Source organism: Eumetopias jubatus, unplaced genomic scaffold (assembly GCF_037043125.1).
Source record: "Eumetopias jubatus isolate StellerSeaLion01/CBP00866 unplaced genomic scaffold, mEumJub1_p1.0 scaffold_7, whole genome shotgun sequence".
NCBI classification, from domain to species: domain Eukaryota; kingdom Metazoa; phylum Chordata; class Mammalia; order Carnivora; family Otariidae; genus Eumetopias; species Eumetopias jubatus.
Window position 1 is genome coordinate 91,212,728 of NW_028274813.1, and position 16,259 is coordinate 91,228,986.

Consider the following 16,259-nt stretch of genomic DNA (forward strand, 5'->3'; position numbering starts at 1 on the left):
ATTTATATTAACCTATATGAAGTTATAAAATATGATAGAAACTGTTTTCATTTTAAGTATAAATTACATCATATAACATCCAGCATTATTCCTTAGAAGTCTTTCTCTCAGAATTCTATTCCTTAGAAGTCAGAATTCTATTGTAATTATGTTTAGACCATCTCTCTACCAAGCACACAACAACAACAAATTGAAAGAACAATTGTCAGGGCACCTGGGTGGCTCAGTGGGTTGACTGTCTGCCTTGGGCTTGGGTCATGATCTCAGGGTCCTGGGATCTGGCCCCACACTGGGCTCCCTGCTCGGCGGGGAGCCTGCTTCTCCCCTCCCCCTCTACTGCTCCCCCTGTTTGTGCTTGCACTCTCTCTCTCTCAAATAAATAAAAAAGTATTAAAAGAAAAAAAAAGAACAATTGTCTCTGCGATAGTCTCTACCATAAAAATTCAGCCAGTCAATAAATCTGTCAATCAAATATCAAATAAAATCTGATCGTCTCTAATATACCTAGTTCTGTGCCACTAATGGCAGAAGATATGAAAGCATACAACATAATTCCTATCCTCGAGAAAGTTTTCCAAGCTTGGTATTTACCTTCTTGGAAAATCCAAAGTATTTACTAGGACACATATCTTTAAAATGACAATGTGAGAATGACCAGGAGTGCTTTGGGAATTCTTTTTTTATTTGTCCCAGATATTTATTTTTTTCTTTTTTTTTAATTTAAATTCAATTAATTAACATATAATGTATTATTTGTTTCAGAAGTACAGGTCTGTGATTCACCAGTCTTATATAATACCCAGTGCTCATTAAAACACATACCCTCCCCAATGTCCATCATCCAGTTACCCCATCCCCTCCCCCCTCCCCTCCAGCAACCCTCAGTTTGTTTCCTAAGATTAAGAGTCTCTTATGGTTTTTCTCCTTCTCTGATTTCGTCTTGTTTCATTTTTTTCCCCTTTCTTCCCCTATGATCCTCTGCAATGTCAATAAACACATCACTTTTAATAACTGCATAGTATCCCATTGCCAGTGTATGTCATGGTAATTAACAAAATCCCTTGTGGCCGAGTATTTGAGCATTTTCTGATTTTCTATTATAATTGATGCAGCAATCAATATTTCTTTATATACATATTCAGACATTTATCCACTTGTTTAAAGACAATTCCCAGAAGTAGTGATCATTGGATCAAGCATACATATATGTAATTTTGAAATATGTTGTGAGTTTGCCCTCTAGAAAGTTTCTACAAACTTGGATTCCCAACAGCAATTTATAAGAATTCATATTTCTCCACATGTCTTCCACTTAATGACAGTTATGCCATCTATTTAGTCAACCAAAGGTAGCTGGATAAAATCTTGAGATAGTAACAGGAGATCTCACAGAACCAAATACAGAGGGAACAAAAAAAGAGTCAAGACCTTGCTTTTTAAGTACCAAAATAGACTCTTGAAACCCATAGCAGCACTGATCTTGAATTTTGCTAATGGGCTTTTTGAGAGGGAAGAAAAAACATTCTCCAAGTTTCATAAGACAAATCCTTAAAGAAATCAAGGGATAAGATGTTGCCATAAGCAACAGAGTAGAAAGCCCATCCAAGCCTAGAGGTAAGGGACTACGAAGAGAAGCTTAGATGCTGGTGAGTCATTAAAGAAAGCTGGGTCCTAACTCACACCCCAGACCAGTAGTGGATGGAGGAATGTGTGGGTAATGAAATCCTCAGATGAGTTTTTGGGAATCTGAGTATGGAATAGTTGCCACTGAAGTATGGTGACAAAGAAGATCTAGAGTAAAGGGATTTCAGGAACAGAGGCGGCCTTGTGAGAGCACATGTCTTCTCAGATACACAGATGAAGAGCAGCCATACTTTTCCTATTTCCCCAGGAGCATGTGGAATGAGCCAAGAGGGACAGCTGGCAACCCAGAGAGATATGAGACCAGACAGGGACACAGAAGTGGGAAGTGCTAGATGTTAGCAGGGTAGATGATGAGATCAGTGACAGATGGGGCAACTGTGAATCCTAGACTTGAACTAAATTTACCCAAAAGTGCCTATTTTAATTGTTCTGCCATCAGGCAGAAAGGGGTTCAAGTTCAGTTTTATAAAATTTAAGGAGTTTTTGTTCGGGCACAGCTGAGTGCATTCTGGGCTGTGAAAGTCAGACAAGCTAGAAATGACGTAGGCTCCTACTTCTCTTCACATCCAATCAAATTCCGAGTCCTATCCATTCTACCTCCAAAAGAGCTGTCAGTTTCATTCCACTCTTTTGGCTCCCTGCCTCAGTTCAACCTCATCATCTCTAAACTCCAGTATTCCAACAGTTCCCTGATGCATCTCCCAATACTGTTATTTTTCCCATCAAACATACTCCATCTATCCTGTCACTGGAGTGTTATTTCATAAATGTAGAATTGTTTGTTACTCATCTGCTTAGAAGCCATTCACATCCACTCAATGACTTTAGGATTCAGTATAACCACTTTCACTTGTCAATCGATCACCAAACTGTCTCTGAAAAAATGGTCCTCACCTTTAATTCTATCATACACCCTAGCTACAACATGGAACACTGCTTCTAGAATAGAACATGATTTCCTTCATGTTTCTAAGCCTTCGTATATGCTGTTCCATCAACCTGCAATATCCTTATCCAATGTAACCAATCGAGGAAGGGATCCATAAAGGTTGTAATAGAGGTCAGCATGTTGTTTTCAATATCTTAAGAAGGTTAATAAAAATATAGATGGCTATATGATAAGAATGTATAGACTCACCACTTTTTCTTAACTTTCGTGTTATTTTTAGCTACCATTACATCAACTGGGTGCAGAAAGCTGGTATATCATGCTTCTGGCAGCTGATTGCCTATGTCTTTGCACAATACATATTGGGAAATCTAGTTAATTATGACTGATACAATTTTATTATTATTTATATAATTTTAATATAGACTCCACGGAGTCTATTGGGGAAATGTTAATTAAAGTAGTCCCTGTTGTGGGAACAAGGGCTGAAGAAAAGAGATAAAGGGGAAGGAAGGAAGTGGGGAGCGAAGGGGAAGGCAAGAAAGATGCTCATTGAATGGCCACAAATCTTTACATTCTTACGTCTTTTAATCTCCTGAATAAGTCTACCGAATAGATATTTGTATATTTTCCCATTTACAAATGAGGAAACAAATCAAAGAGAGGTTGAATAGAATATTTAAAGTAACTTAGCCTGCCAATGAGTTGGAAGCCAAGATTCCAACTTGGGTCCAGCTAACACGAAGCCCATATCCTTCCTCTTACATCTGCTGCCTCTCCCTGGAATTTATTCTGCTCTCATCACTACTCTGTGTATGACCTCAAGTGAAGCAGTAAGATGCCTCAACAATTACATTTTTTTATATCAATCATTTAAAGGGAGTAAGAATACATCCAACATATGTTTAGAGAGATATGTGGCAAGTGATTTGGTGCACAGACTCTGGGACGACACTAGATTCAAAAACCAGTTGAACAACTAGCCAGTTGTGAAACTTCAGGCAGGTTATTTACCCTATCCATGCCTCAACTTCCTGATCTGTAAAATAAGGATAATGATAATGCTTAACACTGGGTTGCTTTGGGAATGAAATGCAATACATGTATCCTGCTTATAACAGTGCCCCGGGCACTGTTTCAAAGCATTTAGCACTAGGCGCATTACTGTCTAGATCTGCTCACATCCATCTTCCCTCAGCAAGAGTTAAATCCCCCCCACCAAAAAAAGGTCATTTAAAGAGATTTTCTTAAAATATTTGTTATTAATTACTAAGCAAATTATTAATATTTCCCCCAATTTCCCAATGTATTTGGCAAAGACTTGCAATCTCAATCATATCTTCTAACCAGCATGTACAGCAGTTTTCTACTGGGAGTAAAACAGTGTGGAAGTTGGGAAATTTGATCTACAAGTAGCAATCGGTGGTGCTGACAGTTAAGACTTTCTTTCTTTTCAAGGTTCAGGAACAAAAGCGTAATGATGGAAACACATTAAGGAAGCCCATGGTGTTCCACCGTTGTGTTGAGGGGAAGTTAGCCCCATCTAGAATGTAGCAAGATAGAAGCAGTTTGCCTCTAATGCAATAATCTGTTTGGCCAGACCCAAAATGGATTGAGTTTAAAGATGCTACTGCAAGCATAAGTGAGCAAAAATTGTTATAAGACAGCATTTTTTAAAGTTCTGGGAAAATAATTGTGCAGACTTTCAAAATCTTCTTAAAATGAAATAGAAAAAAAGGGATAAAATTGGCAGACTTTAGGAAATGTTATTTCTCAAAATTTAATGTTTGTCCACTTACCTAATTTCAGCAGTTATGTATTTTCTGGCATTTGCAGCAGTTACACAAATTTCATGGCATTCTATTTCTCATAAGGATTATAGAGCTGGGTTTAACAGTAACTGTGTCAAAATACCTACTTTCTTTAATGCTGAAAGACTCTATTCCAACTTTACATACCATCTCCTCCAGCTGCGTTTTTCAAATTTATCTGATCAATTTCATTTAGGTACTTATGAAAATACAAGTCCCCATCCCCCAGCCCCTGGAGATTCTTAATTTGGGGGGCCAAAATGAAGCTAGGGAATTGCTATTCTAAACAAATGCCCTCACTGAATCTGATCACTCATCATATAAGAGTTAGGTACTCACCAACACATAGTTTTAAAGGATAATTTAATGTAAGTGATTTGAAATCCTTTTCTAAAAATACTTGGGGGATGCCTGGGTGGCTCAGTCGGTTAAGCATCTGCCTTCAGCTCAGGTCATATCTCAGGGTCCTGGGATCGAGTCCCATACCGGGCTCCTTGCTCAGCTGGGAGGCTGCTTCTCCCTTGCCTGCTGCTTGCCCTGCTTGTGTTCTCTCTCTCTCCAACAAATAATAAAATCTTTAAATATATATATATTTTAAAAAATAATAAAAATACTTGGAAAATGTTGGAGGCCTGAAGACAATGTTTCACTACTGATGTCAAACTTATGAATAGGAGTTTAGGAAACATGCAGGAAGAATTCTATTCCAAAATAAGGCCAGGGGCCTTTCTACTTTCTCAACTATCTCTCCCTTTCTCTCTTCCTTTCTTTTTTCCTTCAACACTTACCTGAGTTCTTCTCTGACTTCCACTGCTGTGTTCCCTGCTATAATGAACACATCATTCATGTCATCAGTCAGCATGTTGCAGGCATAGCCAATGTTGATGGCAGTTTCTGATACAAAATAAAACCCATCTCAGTTAGAACATTATTTAATAACATAAGTACCTTTTTTCATAAAAGTTTTGAGGCATTACCCTTTAATGTCAGAGAGAACATGATGAGAGATAAAATCCAAGAAACCCAGAGCTAAATTCAAAGACCCAGGTTCCATGATCAAATTCACCACTTGTTAAATCCATGGAGAAGTAGCAACATCTATGAATTCTCAGCCTTCTCATCTAGTTTTTGAAAAAACTTCTTGATTCCCAAAATTAGTATTTATGAAAATACCCTAAGGCCCTGTGATATAGTGAAATGTGTAAATAAAAAAACTTTTTACCTGAAGTCCCAAATACTGCCTTTGGAGAGCTAAAATACTTAATTTAGCTATTATTTAATCTGATGTGGTATACACATTGAAAAAACTCACAAATTGTTCAGTTGAAAGCAAAAAATGTTCTTATAATAGCTTTATAGTTCTCCCAGAGGCAACACTGCCATTTCCCCATTAAGTAAATTAAAGTTTGGAATTTGACTATCACCTCAAAGACCATGCAGGACTGCTGCTACTAGATAAGTGGAGAAGTACATGATGTTGAGCAGTCCTTCCTCCACTTCCATAGAGCTGGACCCTTGGATAGTTAGATAGACCTCCCATCCTCAGTATGGTCATTTGTTTCTCATTCTATTGAGTCATTAGGCTCTTGCCAATTCTGTGGGATAATTAGATTTGCCCTAAGTCAGAAGGCAATTGATAAAATTTTAGCATATCCTTTATATAAGCCACAGAAATGAAAGCTAAATAAGAGTAAACTAGTGTATATTCATAACTAAGTAAATAGTTATGAATGTACCCACTGATCAATGTCAAACTCTAGGAAGTCTCTACTAATACACCACAGAGTTCAACTCTCTACTGTTTATTTTTTGTAATCAGTGATTTGGGTGAACACATGGAGAACTGACTTATCTACAAATCCTCCAATGTTCTAAAAAGTATGTAACATGTGTAGATAGAATCCTGAAAACACATGTGCCAATTTACTAAATATTCTGGTTTACTAATGACCAAGCATAAAATCATTTTTGTTTTAACCATTACTGCTAGCAATAGATCCAAAATGTACTGATCCCTTTTCCTTCTTAGGAAACACAGTACCCTGAACATAATGACTCTTTTTATGCTGACTTGGCATTTTGTCATGTTTGAAAGTGGGTCAGCTCTCATTGTACCACTACATGGGCAGTCCTGGAATTTAGCCTAGTTGCACTGGTACGCCTGTGGTGATTGATAAAATGCCAGAATATTTCCACACCAGTTGATACATAGCCACTTCCCTGTCTCCCCAAAGCTTGCCATCCTGATCCCGTCCCTAATATGCCCAAACCTCCCTACCATCAAGAAAATAAAGGAGTAGTTAGGTCTCCAGTGTTTCCAATGGAGGTCTCCAATGTCCTGCTTCAGTGCTATGCCTCTCTCTGTCCTGATTGGGGGCACTGCTCATGTGAAACAATAAACATTTTTTAATACCATTGTTGCCTACAGGTGAAACTACCATATTTAAGAAGCAATTGAGCTGAAACAACTGACTGAAGAGTGTACTATAGAAGATAATTCATTAGTTTTTGTTTTAAATAATAAATTTTTGTAATATATTAGCTTTCCTTTTTATATTTCAACTCTTTCCTATGTGAAGGGCTGTGTAAATATCTAATTATTTAAGCTTTCTGGTTAATTAAAATTTTACCAGAGAAATTATTGCCCCCCCCCTTTCAAGACATCATCAGCATCCATTTTCAATTTACCTTGTTTGTCTCCTGTGAGGACCCAGATCTTAATATTAGCTAATGATAAACTTGCAATCGTTTCAATAACACCCTCTTGTAACTTATCTTCTACAGCAGTGGCACCTAGTAGCTTCATTGAAAAATAGAGAATACCTTATGTTAATGCAGGCAAACAATATCCACAGTATCTATGGCTTTAAATCACAGTTTAGAGGTCAAGGAACATGAATTGAAGAAGGAAGTTATGATGCATTGATACAGCAAACATCTTATTACGTGCAGTGATCGGTTGGGAAGGTCCTCAAGAGGAAGTTCCCAAATCAAGCCAACCGATAGTCACACCAGTTAATGGCAGAGATCCTGGAGGTTAGAATTTATGAGGGGTCTGATATGCTCAGGTAACATATTAGCATAAACCATCAGAAGCCATTGGGCTTCTAAGAACTGAAGAACTCCCCAGCCTCTTCCCCACTTACATCAACATGGAAAGGTCCAAAGGAGAGCCCTAATTTCATAGTAAGAATCACAAAAAAGTAACAAATTAATTTGTTAATGGCTAAATTAACAAACCAGCAGATATCATAAACTAAAAAGTGAAGGGTCTTGCATAATATTTCATCCAGAGATGAACATAACATGCTCCTTAGTACCTCACAATAGCTAAGCATCCTGACCACTGGGGCCTCAGGGAAGAGCAGTTTCTAAAATAGATCATAGTCTGGGCAACACAGATATTATCAGAACCTCATGGCCTAGGATGGTTTAGAGCTATAGCTGCTCTTCATGGAAAGTTTCCCTGCTCAAAAAGGTAGATCATAAAGAAAGGAGAGGAAAAAAAAAGACAAACAAAACACACAACATCAAGGACATACCAGAGGCTAACAAAGAATAGAGATGCCACTATCTTCTACTTTGGGGAAACTTCCAATTGTATAAGCTACTGCTAATAGAAATAATCCGTTAGGCTCTGTAGGGCCACACATGGCACACTCGAAGCCGATGTATAAAGCACGACTCAGTGTTTGAAAGGGTAACAGCTGCTATGTGCAAGATGATTTGGCAATGGATTATTCCTATGCTAGATCTCTAAACACATACTATCCCTTCTATAAACAGAAAACATCATGCTTCTAAGCTCATACCATTAAATCCCTTTCAATTTCTTCATATAGTCCAGCTATCCGTTCATCCCTCTCATCCATGAGAGCGCTTGCATCTTCAAGCATCTTATGCCACTCTTTAAAGTACTTGTCATCCAGATCTCTGTATGCAATGGCCAACGTTCGAAGGCCTTCCCCTGCAAATTCCTGTCAGAGCAGACATAGATATAGGAACCATCAAAGAATGGTAACCATGGCAATAACAGCAACAATAATGGGTAAGAAGTTTTTCACTTAAATTCATTTTGTCCCAAGAGTATTACTTGGCCATCCTGACCCCCAACTTTTTAATCCCCTTGGAAATGGGATATAATGTTTGTATTTGGTATTTTATTTCTATGGGGTTAAAACACTCAGGGGAGCTAGCCTTCCCCCTAAAGATAGCTGCAAAGCCTGCCGAAGTGCTCTCGGTGAGAAGTGATCAACCATACCCATGACTTGAGATATCCATTTGAAGCAACATAGATTGGTTCCAAACTGTCCCCTGCATGAAGGAAGCACTCCTGGCAGTAAGAGAGACCCAGCCTGCTTCATGGCACATAGCCCTCGACTTCCAGCGGAGAGGAAAGGATCCTCAGGGGAACCACAGCTCTCAACAAAGACAGGAGCTCTCTCAAAAGACGGTAGCATGACAGCTCATCAGTCTTGTCATGTTCCGCCTAATAATATAGCTGTGTCTAAAATTAACTGAGTCCTACTTCTCTTTATGCTTGAAATCTTCCATAATGAAAAGTCAAAGTCAATTATAGATGAATAAACAAACATTGGTCAGGTAACAGAAGTTGAGGCATATTAAGGTTATAAGAATAACCTCTAGGGGCAAAAGGGAGAGTGAGGCAGAAAAGTTAATACAAATATTTGCTTCTGGGAAGCAAGAAGTAGAGGCTGACTTTTACTTTTCATTCTAGATCATCTGTAAATTTTCTTACTTTTTGCTATATGAAAGTTTTATTTTAATAATTAAAATTCTTAGAAACTTAAAAAACATCATCAAGTCAGGTTATTTTTAAAAATTACTATTTTTGAGAAACTGATTTCTATGGAGTATTTAATAATTGGTCAAATGAATTGAAGAGTCATATTTTTCTTTTAGTGTCTCGGTAAACTGATGATTTCTTAAATGATACCTTTGGTGCTTTATCCTTCTAATAGGAAAAATAAGTAAATAAAAATGGGAGACTGGTAGTTGCTAAGTATCTCACATAGTCACACTAGCTAGAAACATATGTAGATTGCTTTGGGGAAATGTTAAAAACCTCCCACTTTGTCTAGGCCTCCAGTGGTCATTTTATGGGCCTCTACACTGCAAGTGTTATAAAATTTCTTCTCCTTTGGGCATTGCCACTGAGCATATCTTCTCTGTTGTGTTTTGGCTTATAGAACAGACATAGGTTTGTGATCAGGCACAAGTTAAACCATGACACACCCTAATTCAGTAAATGGAAAGTAAATTCAGTGCATGCTGCAATGATGTGGTTTTGCCCACAGAGACCATGAAAATTATCCAAATTTATCTTGTAGGCAATTGGTAGCACTCTGGACATTGTAATCACATTTTGCAAGACCACCACTGGGTTCCCTACTGATCTGAAAATCTAGTTATTGCCTAGTAATGATCTTTTGTCCCCTTAATTCACAGAAACACTTCTTTGCCTTTAACTTGCAACCACACTGGGCATGACCAGTGCTTTCCTCCCTGTTCTGTACAACAGTGAATCAACTCAAAATGGCATTACAAAAGGGGACAGATGATTTAAGTTATTTAATTAGTGCATGAATCACAAGTTTAATCCTAAATGAGCATTTAAGCAAGGTCATTTCCTACCATTAAACAATTCAAAATCAATTATTAAGTATAAATTGAAAACCTCAGAATTTAAAGTCAAAATGAATAAAGTGAATGAAGCAAAGAGCAAGTCAAATTGACATTACTTGGAAAAAACCTCTTTTGCATAGAAATATAAAAAGACCAAATTAGACTTCCTATACTTTAGTTTGAAAGGAAAACGTATGAAAATCCAAAGCCTTGGGTGTTTGAGCAATGGCAAAAATCAGATACTTATGATTCTAATGTTGTTTTCATTAAAAAAAAAATTAAAAAGACCATGCCAGCCTTCTGGAAGAGATTAAAAGAAAATCAAGAATGCTCTATTGGAAAGACAAAAACAATAGCTATGTTTGTACCCAATATTACTAAACCATCATTCTTTAAAGTCAGGCAGAGGGATTTTTTTGTTTTGTTTTATTTATTTGTTTGTTTTTTAAAGATCCAGGGAATGTTTTGTATTAAATATAGGGCTTGACAAAGGACATGAATCCTCAAATAATTTTTTAAAGGAGAGAAACCAATGAGGATATGAGAGTTTTGACCAGTTGCCCTTAAAGTTCATATTCAGCTAAATGGAACCTCAAATAAATATTAGAGAGACACTTGAATCTTCAGGTTTAAACCAGGTTAATGTTCATATTAATTCATAGACTCTTATTCTTTTGCCAAAATATATGTGCCAAATTTATATGGCATAAATATATATGCTAAAGATTACTCCTGCTCCCTTCAAAAAGCTTTTGTAAAGAAATTATGCATAGTCTCAGAGTATGTGCATTTGGTAGCTTCAACATAAAGAATATAAGTGACTCATCATGATTTATGACCTGAACAGAAGGACCCCTGGAGGAGAAAGTTGGCTACTATTTTCCCCTCAGCATCTAAGCATGACCCTAAGCTATTCCCTGGGTGGCAGCGGGGGGGGGGGGGGGGGGGTAATCATAAGAAACTCCACTGGTGTCAGACACATTAGAACCCAAGAGAAAGCAACCGTCCTGCTCCTCTTTCCAGAACCAGTCTCCAAGGGAAGAAGCCTCAAACTGCAGAGGAGTTAGAGCAGGTTTCCCTAGGTGTCCTGAGCCTTTCCCTGGCCAGAGTTCAAGAGCGTACGCTCAGCAGCTATTTCACAGCTGCTGCGTGTTAATCCATCTGTGGTAAGACTGATCAGACTTTCAGCAGGCCAAGGAGAGGGGTCCATGTGCCAGGTTCCAGATATTCACTGGCACAGTTTCCTGTGCTTTCTATTTCAAAAGTCAGATCATTAGGAGAAGGAAGGGAAAAATGAAGGGGGTGGGGAATCGGAGCAGGGAGACGAACGATGAGAGACTATGGACTCCAGGAATCAAACTGAAGGTTTTAGAGGGGAGGGGGGTCAGGGGATGGGTTAGCCTGGTGATTAAGGAGGGCACGGCACGTATTGCATGGAGCACTGGGTGTTATAGGCAAACAATGAATCATGGAACTCTACATCAAAAACTAATGATGTACTGTATGGAGACTAACATAACATAATAAAATTTATTTTTAAAAGTCAGATCATTTTGCTGGTATTTTAAAAATTAGACCTAATCATAGGAAGCGGCCAAAGGGCCATAGTGCTAACCTTCAGACGGAAGCACTTACACTGAGATGGTTTGTCGTCAAAGTCAGAAGGTCTTCATTGGATGGATGAAGTTTTTCAAATAGAATAGTGTCTGCTCCTTTGGAATAAAGCTTTATCTGTCCTTCTGGGTTTCGAACTGAAAAGAAAAATTTTGCATGGGAAATAATCAATGAAATCTGTCAAAACTAGACTTTCCTAGGGCTCCAGCCAGGAAATTTGGAAATGGGCATAATGTTTTAGCCAGTAGTAAAATATTCAGTGCCTTTAATTAGAAGGTCACTATCTAAGTCACTTGGCCTTATTCCTATTCTAGTTACTTAGAAATATTCCATCTACTGGAATCCTTTGATTTCCCAAACTCAAAAACAAGTTTATTCAGATGTGTATGACCTTACCATTTTCCTTGCCTACTATTTTGAAGGGTTGATAAATTCAAATTAAGCCTTCTGGATTGAACAGAATTGAAAGAAAGCTTTGCCTGCCTGTCTCCTAGTGCAAAACTCAAGACCTACTGTAGGAATCAACTATCACTGTTATGCCAAATGATCTCCACATGGAATTCTAGCCATTCAAAGCCATGGTTTACACACTAGTTTTCAGTCCTTGCTGATGTTTTTCTTTACCCTCTTTACTCATTGGAAAAGCCCTTTCACTCTTGGTGGTTGATTTTTTTCAGTCACAGTCCTGGCCTGCAAGCATACCTCACATGGGGCTTTCAAAATTAGTTTCTACCTTCTTTTAACTGGAATTCTGTATCAGTTAGGGCTATGTTTTTAATCTGCCCCCCTCCCCACGTTTGGGAATGACAGCCCTGATAAGGATCCCCTTCATTTCAGTCTTTAAGCCTTCCCCTGGCTGTCCTACATATTGCTGTCAAATCTTTTTTTAAACTACAGAATCCTTGGCCTACATTTGTAGGCTTGGTTTTACAGCTTGGCACATACTAGGCCCTTAATTATTTGTTTGAATGAATGAATGAATGAATGAACTAATGAATGAACAAACAAATGAATGAATGAATATATGAATGACATGGTAATATATTTCTTTCCAGGAATTATCTACAATTTAAGACAACTTTCTGGGTCACAACATAATGGTCTGAACACTGACCATTACAAGCTTCATCATAGCAAAGATTGTTACATGCTTTCCACTCAATTGTACCTTTTCTCTAAAGTAGAATGCCTCAACACAAATGAACATAAATACTGACTACTATTAATTTAACAGAATATAAAATTTAGAGCTTGACTTAAAGGAATATAAATACAAAAGTATAATAAATTAATCTCCCTTCTTATCTTTACTCTTATTTAGACTTGATCTATTCTAGTGTCCTCCTAGCTTTGAATATATTTAATGCACCCTGGAAACTTTTTGTATTGAGACTTGTCTAGGGCTTGTCTTCTCTCCTAAAACCCTTGGTCAGCTCTCCTAGTTGCCAGAATTCATGCAGTTCTTGTATTCTGGCTCTAATTGCCCACGTTGGGGAAAAAGAAAAAAGCATATATAATTTATCTAATTGTTCAAGTTGGGGGGAGAAGGAGTATTTAATCCTAGCTTTCTTTTGCTTTTCTTCTACAGCAATCCAATTTAATAATTTCTCCCTTCTATCACCAGAGCTATAAAGGCCAAGTATGTGCATCCTACTTTTACCAGTATGACTTCTCTGTGACTGTTGTTTATAGTCCAGGCTAGGACATCAGTTCTCAAACTTTTTGGTCTCAGAACCCCTATACACTCTTAAAACTTTGTGAGAACTCCAGGGCTTTTGTAAAGTGGGTTATATTTATTAATATTTACCATATTAGAAATTGAAGTTGAAAAAATTTATTATATCAATGGTCTTATGACACTAGTTATATTACTATAATAGTGACTATAATTTTGATAATAAACATATTACATATTAACATAAATAACATTTCTATGAAAATAATTATAATTTCCACAACAGAAAAAAAAATTAGTTTGGAGAGTGGCATTGTTTTACATGATTACAGTTCTCTTTAATGTCTGGCTTAAAAGATGGTCGGATTCTCATATCTGCTTCTGTGGTTCAATCTGTTGTGATATCACACATCATGTGGCTTTTATAAAACTCCACAGTATACTCATGAGAAAAAGAATGAAAAAGACAAATAACATTAGTATTATTATGAAAATATTTTTGTCCTTGTGCATCCTCTGAAAAGCTCCCAAGTTTTCTTAGGGTTCCCTAGACCACACATGGAGAATCACTGGTCTAGGAAATCACAAACCAATTATGATTTGTGCAAATCCCTTACCATCTCTTCATCTCAGTTTCTACATATGAAAAGGAGATATTTAAACACTCTAACTTCTAGGGTCCTTTTCAATCTACATGTTTCTCATTCAGTAAAGATTTTCCACTTCTTCCATGTTTTTTTCTTAACCCAGCATTAGTTCCTTTAAATTTGAGTTTGGGTAAATCCAATTTCATGGAATCTTGCTTAATTTTACTCACTAAACCTTTCCTTTTGCAGCTCAGCAAGTTTTGTATCTCTTCATTCAAGGCTTCTAGTCATTTCTGCTAGGAAATCTCAAGGCTAATCAAATCTCACTTATTTCAGAAGTTAGCCTTTTTAAAATGAATTAAAAAGAGAGGCACCTGGTTGGCTCAGTCAGTTAAGCATCCAACTCCTGATTTTGGCTCAGGTTATGATCTCAGAGTCATGGGACTGAGCCCCGTGTTGGGCTCCATGCTCAGTGGGAAGTCTGCTCCAGATTCTCTCTCTCCCTCTGCCCCTCCCCCTGACTCTCTCTCTCTCAAAAAAAAAAAAATTAAATTAAAAAGAACAACAGTTTTAAATGGTCAAGATAACATGTGGGCAGAGTCCGGGCAAAAATCATAGATTTTTAGTTATAAATTCTTCTCCCATTGCCAGTCCTTTATATATTGGTGTTCTTCAAAGATTTTCCTAGGATCTAATTCCCCTTCCAATCTCCATGTAGTCACATTCATTTCTATGGCTTCAGGTTCCAATGACAGAATGATTGCTTTTAATGCCCAAATCTATCTCCAGCATTCCCTTCCAATCTGTACATCCAACCACCAATTAGATATCTCCTTTTGGATGTGCTCACACACACCAAACTCAAACTGGACACCTTATCATCCTCCAATAACTAGGTATTTCTCTTATGTCTCCATCTCAATAACCAGCTTCACCATTCAGTCTCCCAAATCAGATATCCAGCCATACTCGAAGCTCCTCCCCCTCCACCACCCACACACCCAACTGCAGCCATGAATTTCTCTTCATCATCTTATCGCTTGCCTATATTATCACATTAACCCAAATGGTTTTATTCATTTCAACCCTGCTTCTCTCCAAACTCTTCTGTAATCCAGCCAGAGTCATCTTCACACTACTGCTTAGAATCCTGCAATAGCCTCCATATGCCCTTAGATCAAGTTTGGACATGCTTAACATGGCATAAACAGGAATCATTAAGACCTGTCCTTTTCCAGCCTATTTCCTACCCTATTTCACCATCTTCTCCTGGGTGCGATCACACAGAACACTTTTCAATTCCACATTCTCCCCCAGCATCAAGTCCCTAGGACATGGTAGGCACTTACTAAATATTTGCTTAATTGAGTTGAATTATAATTATGCAGAATTCATTGAAAGCAGAAGCTATGCCTTTGTGACATAAAAAGAAAAAGGTCAGAAATGGTTTCCAGGTGTATGCTATAGGAGTAAATGCAATAGCAACACTGTGAAGGGTGATGAGTAATTCTATTTTGCCATATTTCAGTTGGATGGCTGTTCATATGTCCACACAGAGAAATGCCTGTTATATGGCAGTGTGATTTGTATTTTGATCCTCTCTAAAAAGTTTAGAGTTGAGCAACTCTTTCTAAAGATCTTGCAAGGGTTTTTGAAGGAGCTAGCCTAATTTATTCTTCCTTAATGTTTACTGCCACTTGCCTCTATTAATTAGTATCTTTGAATTTTATCTCCGTATTTGCATTTACATAATGAGAATTGGTCCTTTTAAAACTGTATAACAAGATCTATATATTTATCAATATAGTAGATTCTATACCCTCTGACAAAATTCTTTATAGAAATCTATTTTTATTGAGGTACCTGAATTAAATCAGGGCTCTTGCCCTGGAATGAAAGTAGTACTAGTATCAAAACTATACATTTATGATTCAATCAATGATAGCGCTACCTTCAAAAAAAGGGGGGGAGGAGAAAGAGGAAACAGAGATGGAGAAGAAAGAGGAGGAGGAAGAGAAGGAAGAAGAGGAGGAAGAAGAAAAAGAAGAGGAGAAGGAGGAGGAAGCAGAGAAGGAGGGAGAGAAGGACGAAAAGGAGGAGGAGAGAAGCAACAGCAGCAAATATGTGAGTCCTCACATCAGGGTGTTGTCCCCACAGACCAAGCCATGTGACAGTCATGAGACCAGCATTGTTTTTTTGTGCCTTATTATCAGAGATTTTTCTACCCTAGTGGAGCCCCTCTTTCAAATTCTCCTGACTGAAAACCAAACAGAACCAAAATAAAGCCCACAACCTTCCATGCATTCTGTGGTGGAACATCACCTTTCTTTATATGGGATCCATATAATCCTAACCACATCTGAAGTTTGTGGTTAGGCTGTGATTTCTCCATA

The 16,259-nt window shown here is 37.7% G+C and overlaps 1 protein-coding gene across 5 annotated transcripts in view; it reads right to left on the bottom strand.

The window, feature by feature from the left end:
- Positions 1–16,259, bottom strand: part of ATP8B4 (ATPase phospholipid transporting 8B4 (putative)) — a 301,636-nt gene that overhangs the window by 52,907 nt on the left and 232,470 nt on the right. For all 5 annotated transcript variants that reach the window (XM_028100015.2, XM_028100016.2, XM_028100011.2 and 2 more), the window contains 4 exons: positions 11,626–11,741; positions 8,157–8,321; positions 7,033–7,144; positions 5,133–5,238 (listed from right to left, as the gene is read on the bottom strand). In XM_028100015.2, coding sequence (XP_027955816.1) covers positions 5,133–5,238; positions 7,033–7,144; positions 8,157–8,321; positions 11,626–11,741 — 499 coding nt within the window. The remainder of the gene's footprint in view (positions 1–5,132; positions 5,239–7,032; positions 7,145–8,156; positions 8,322–11,625; positions 11,742–16,259) is intronic.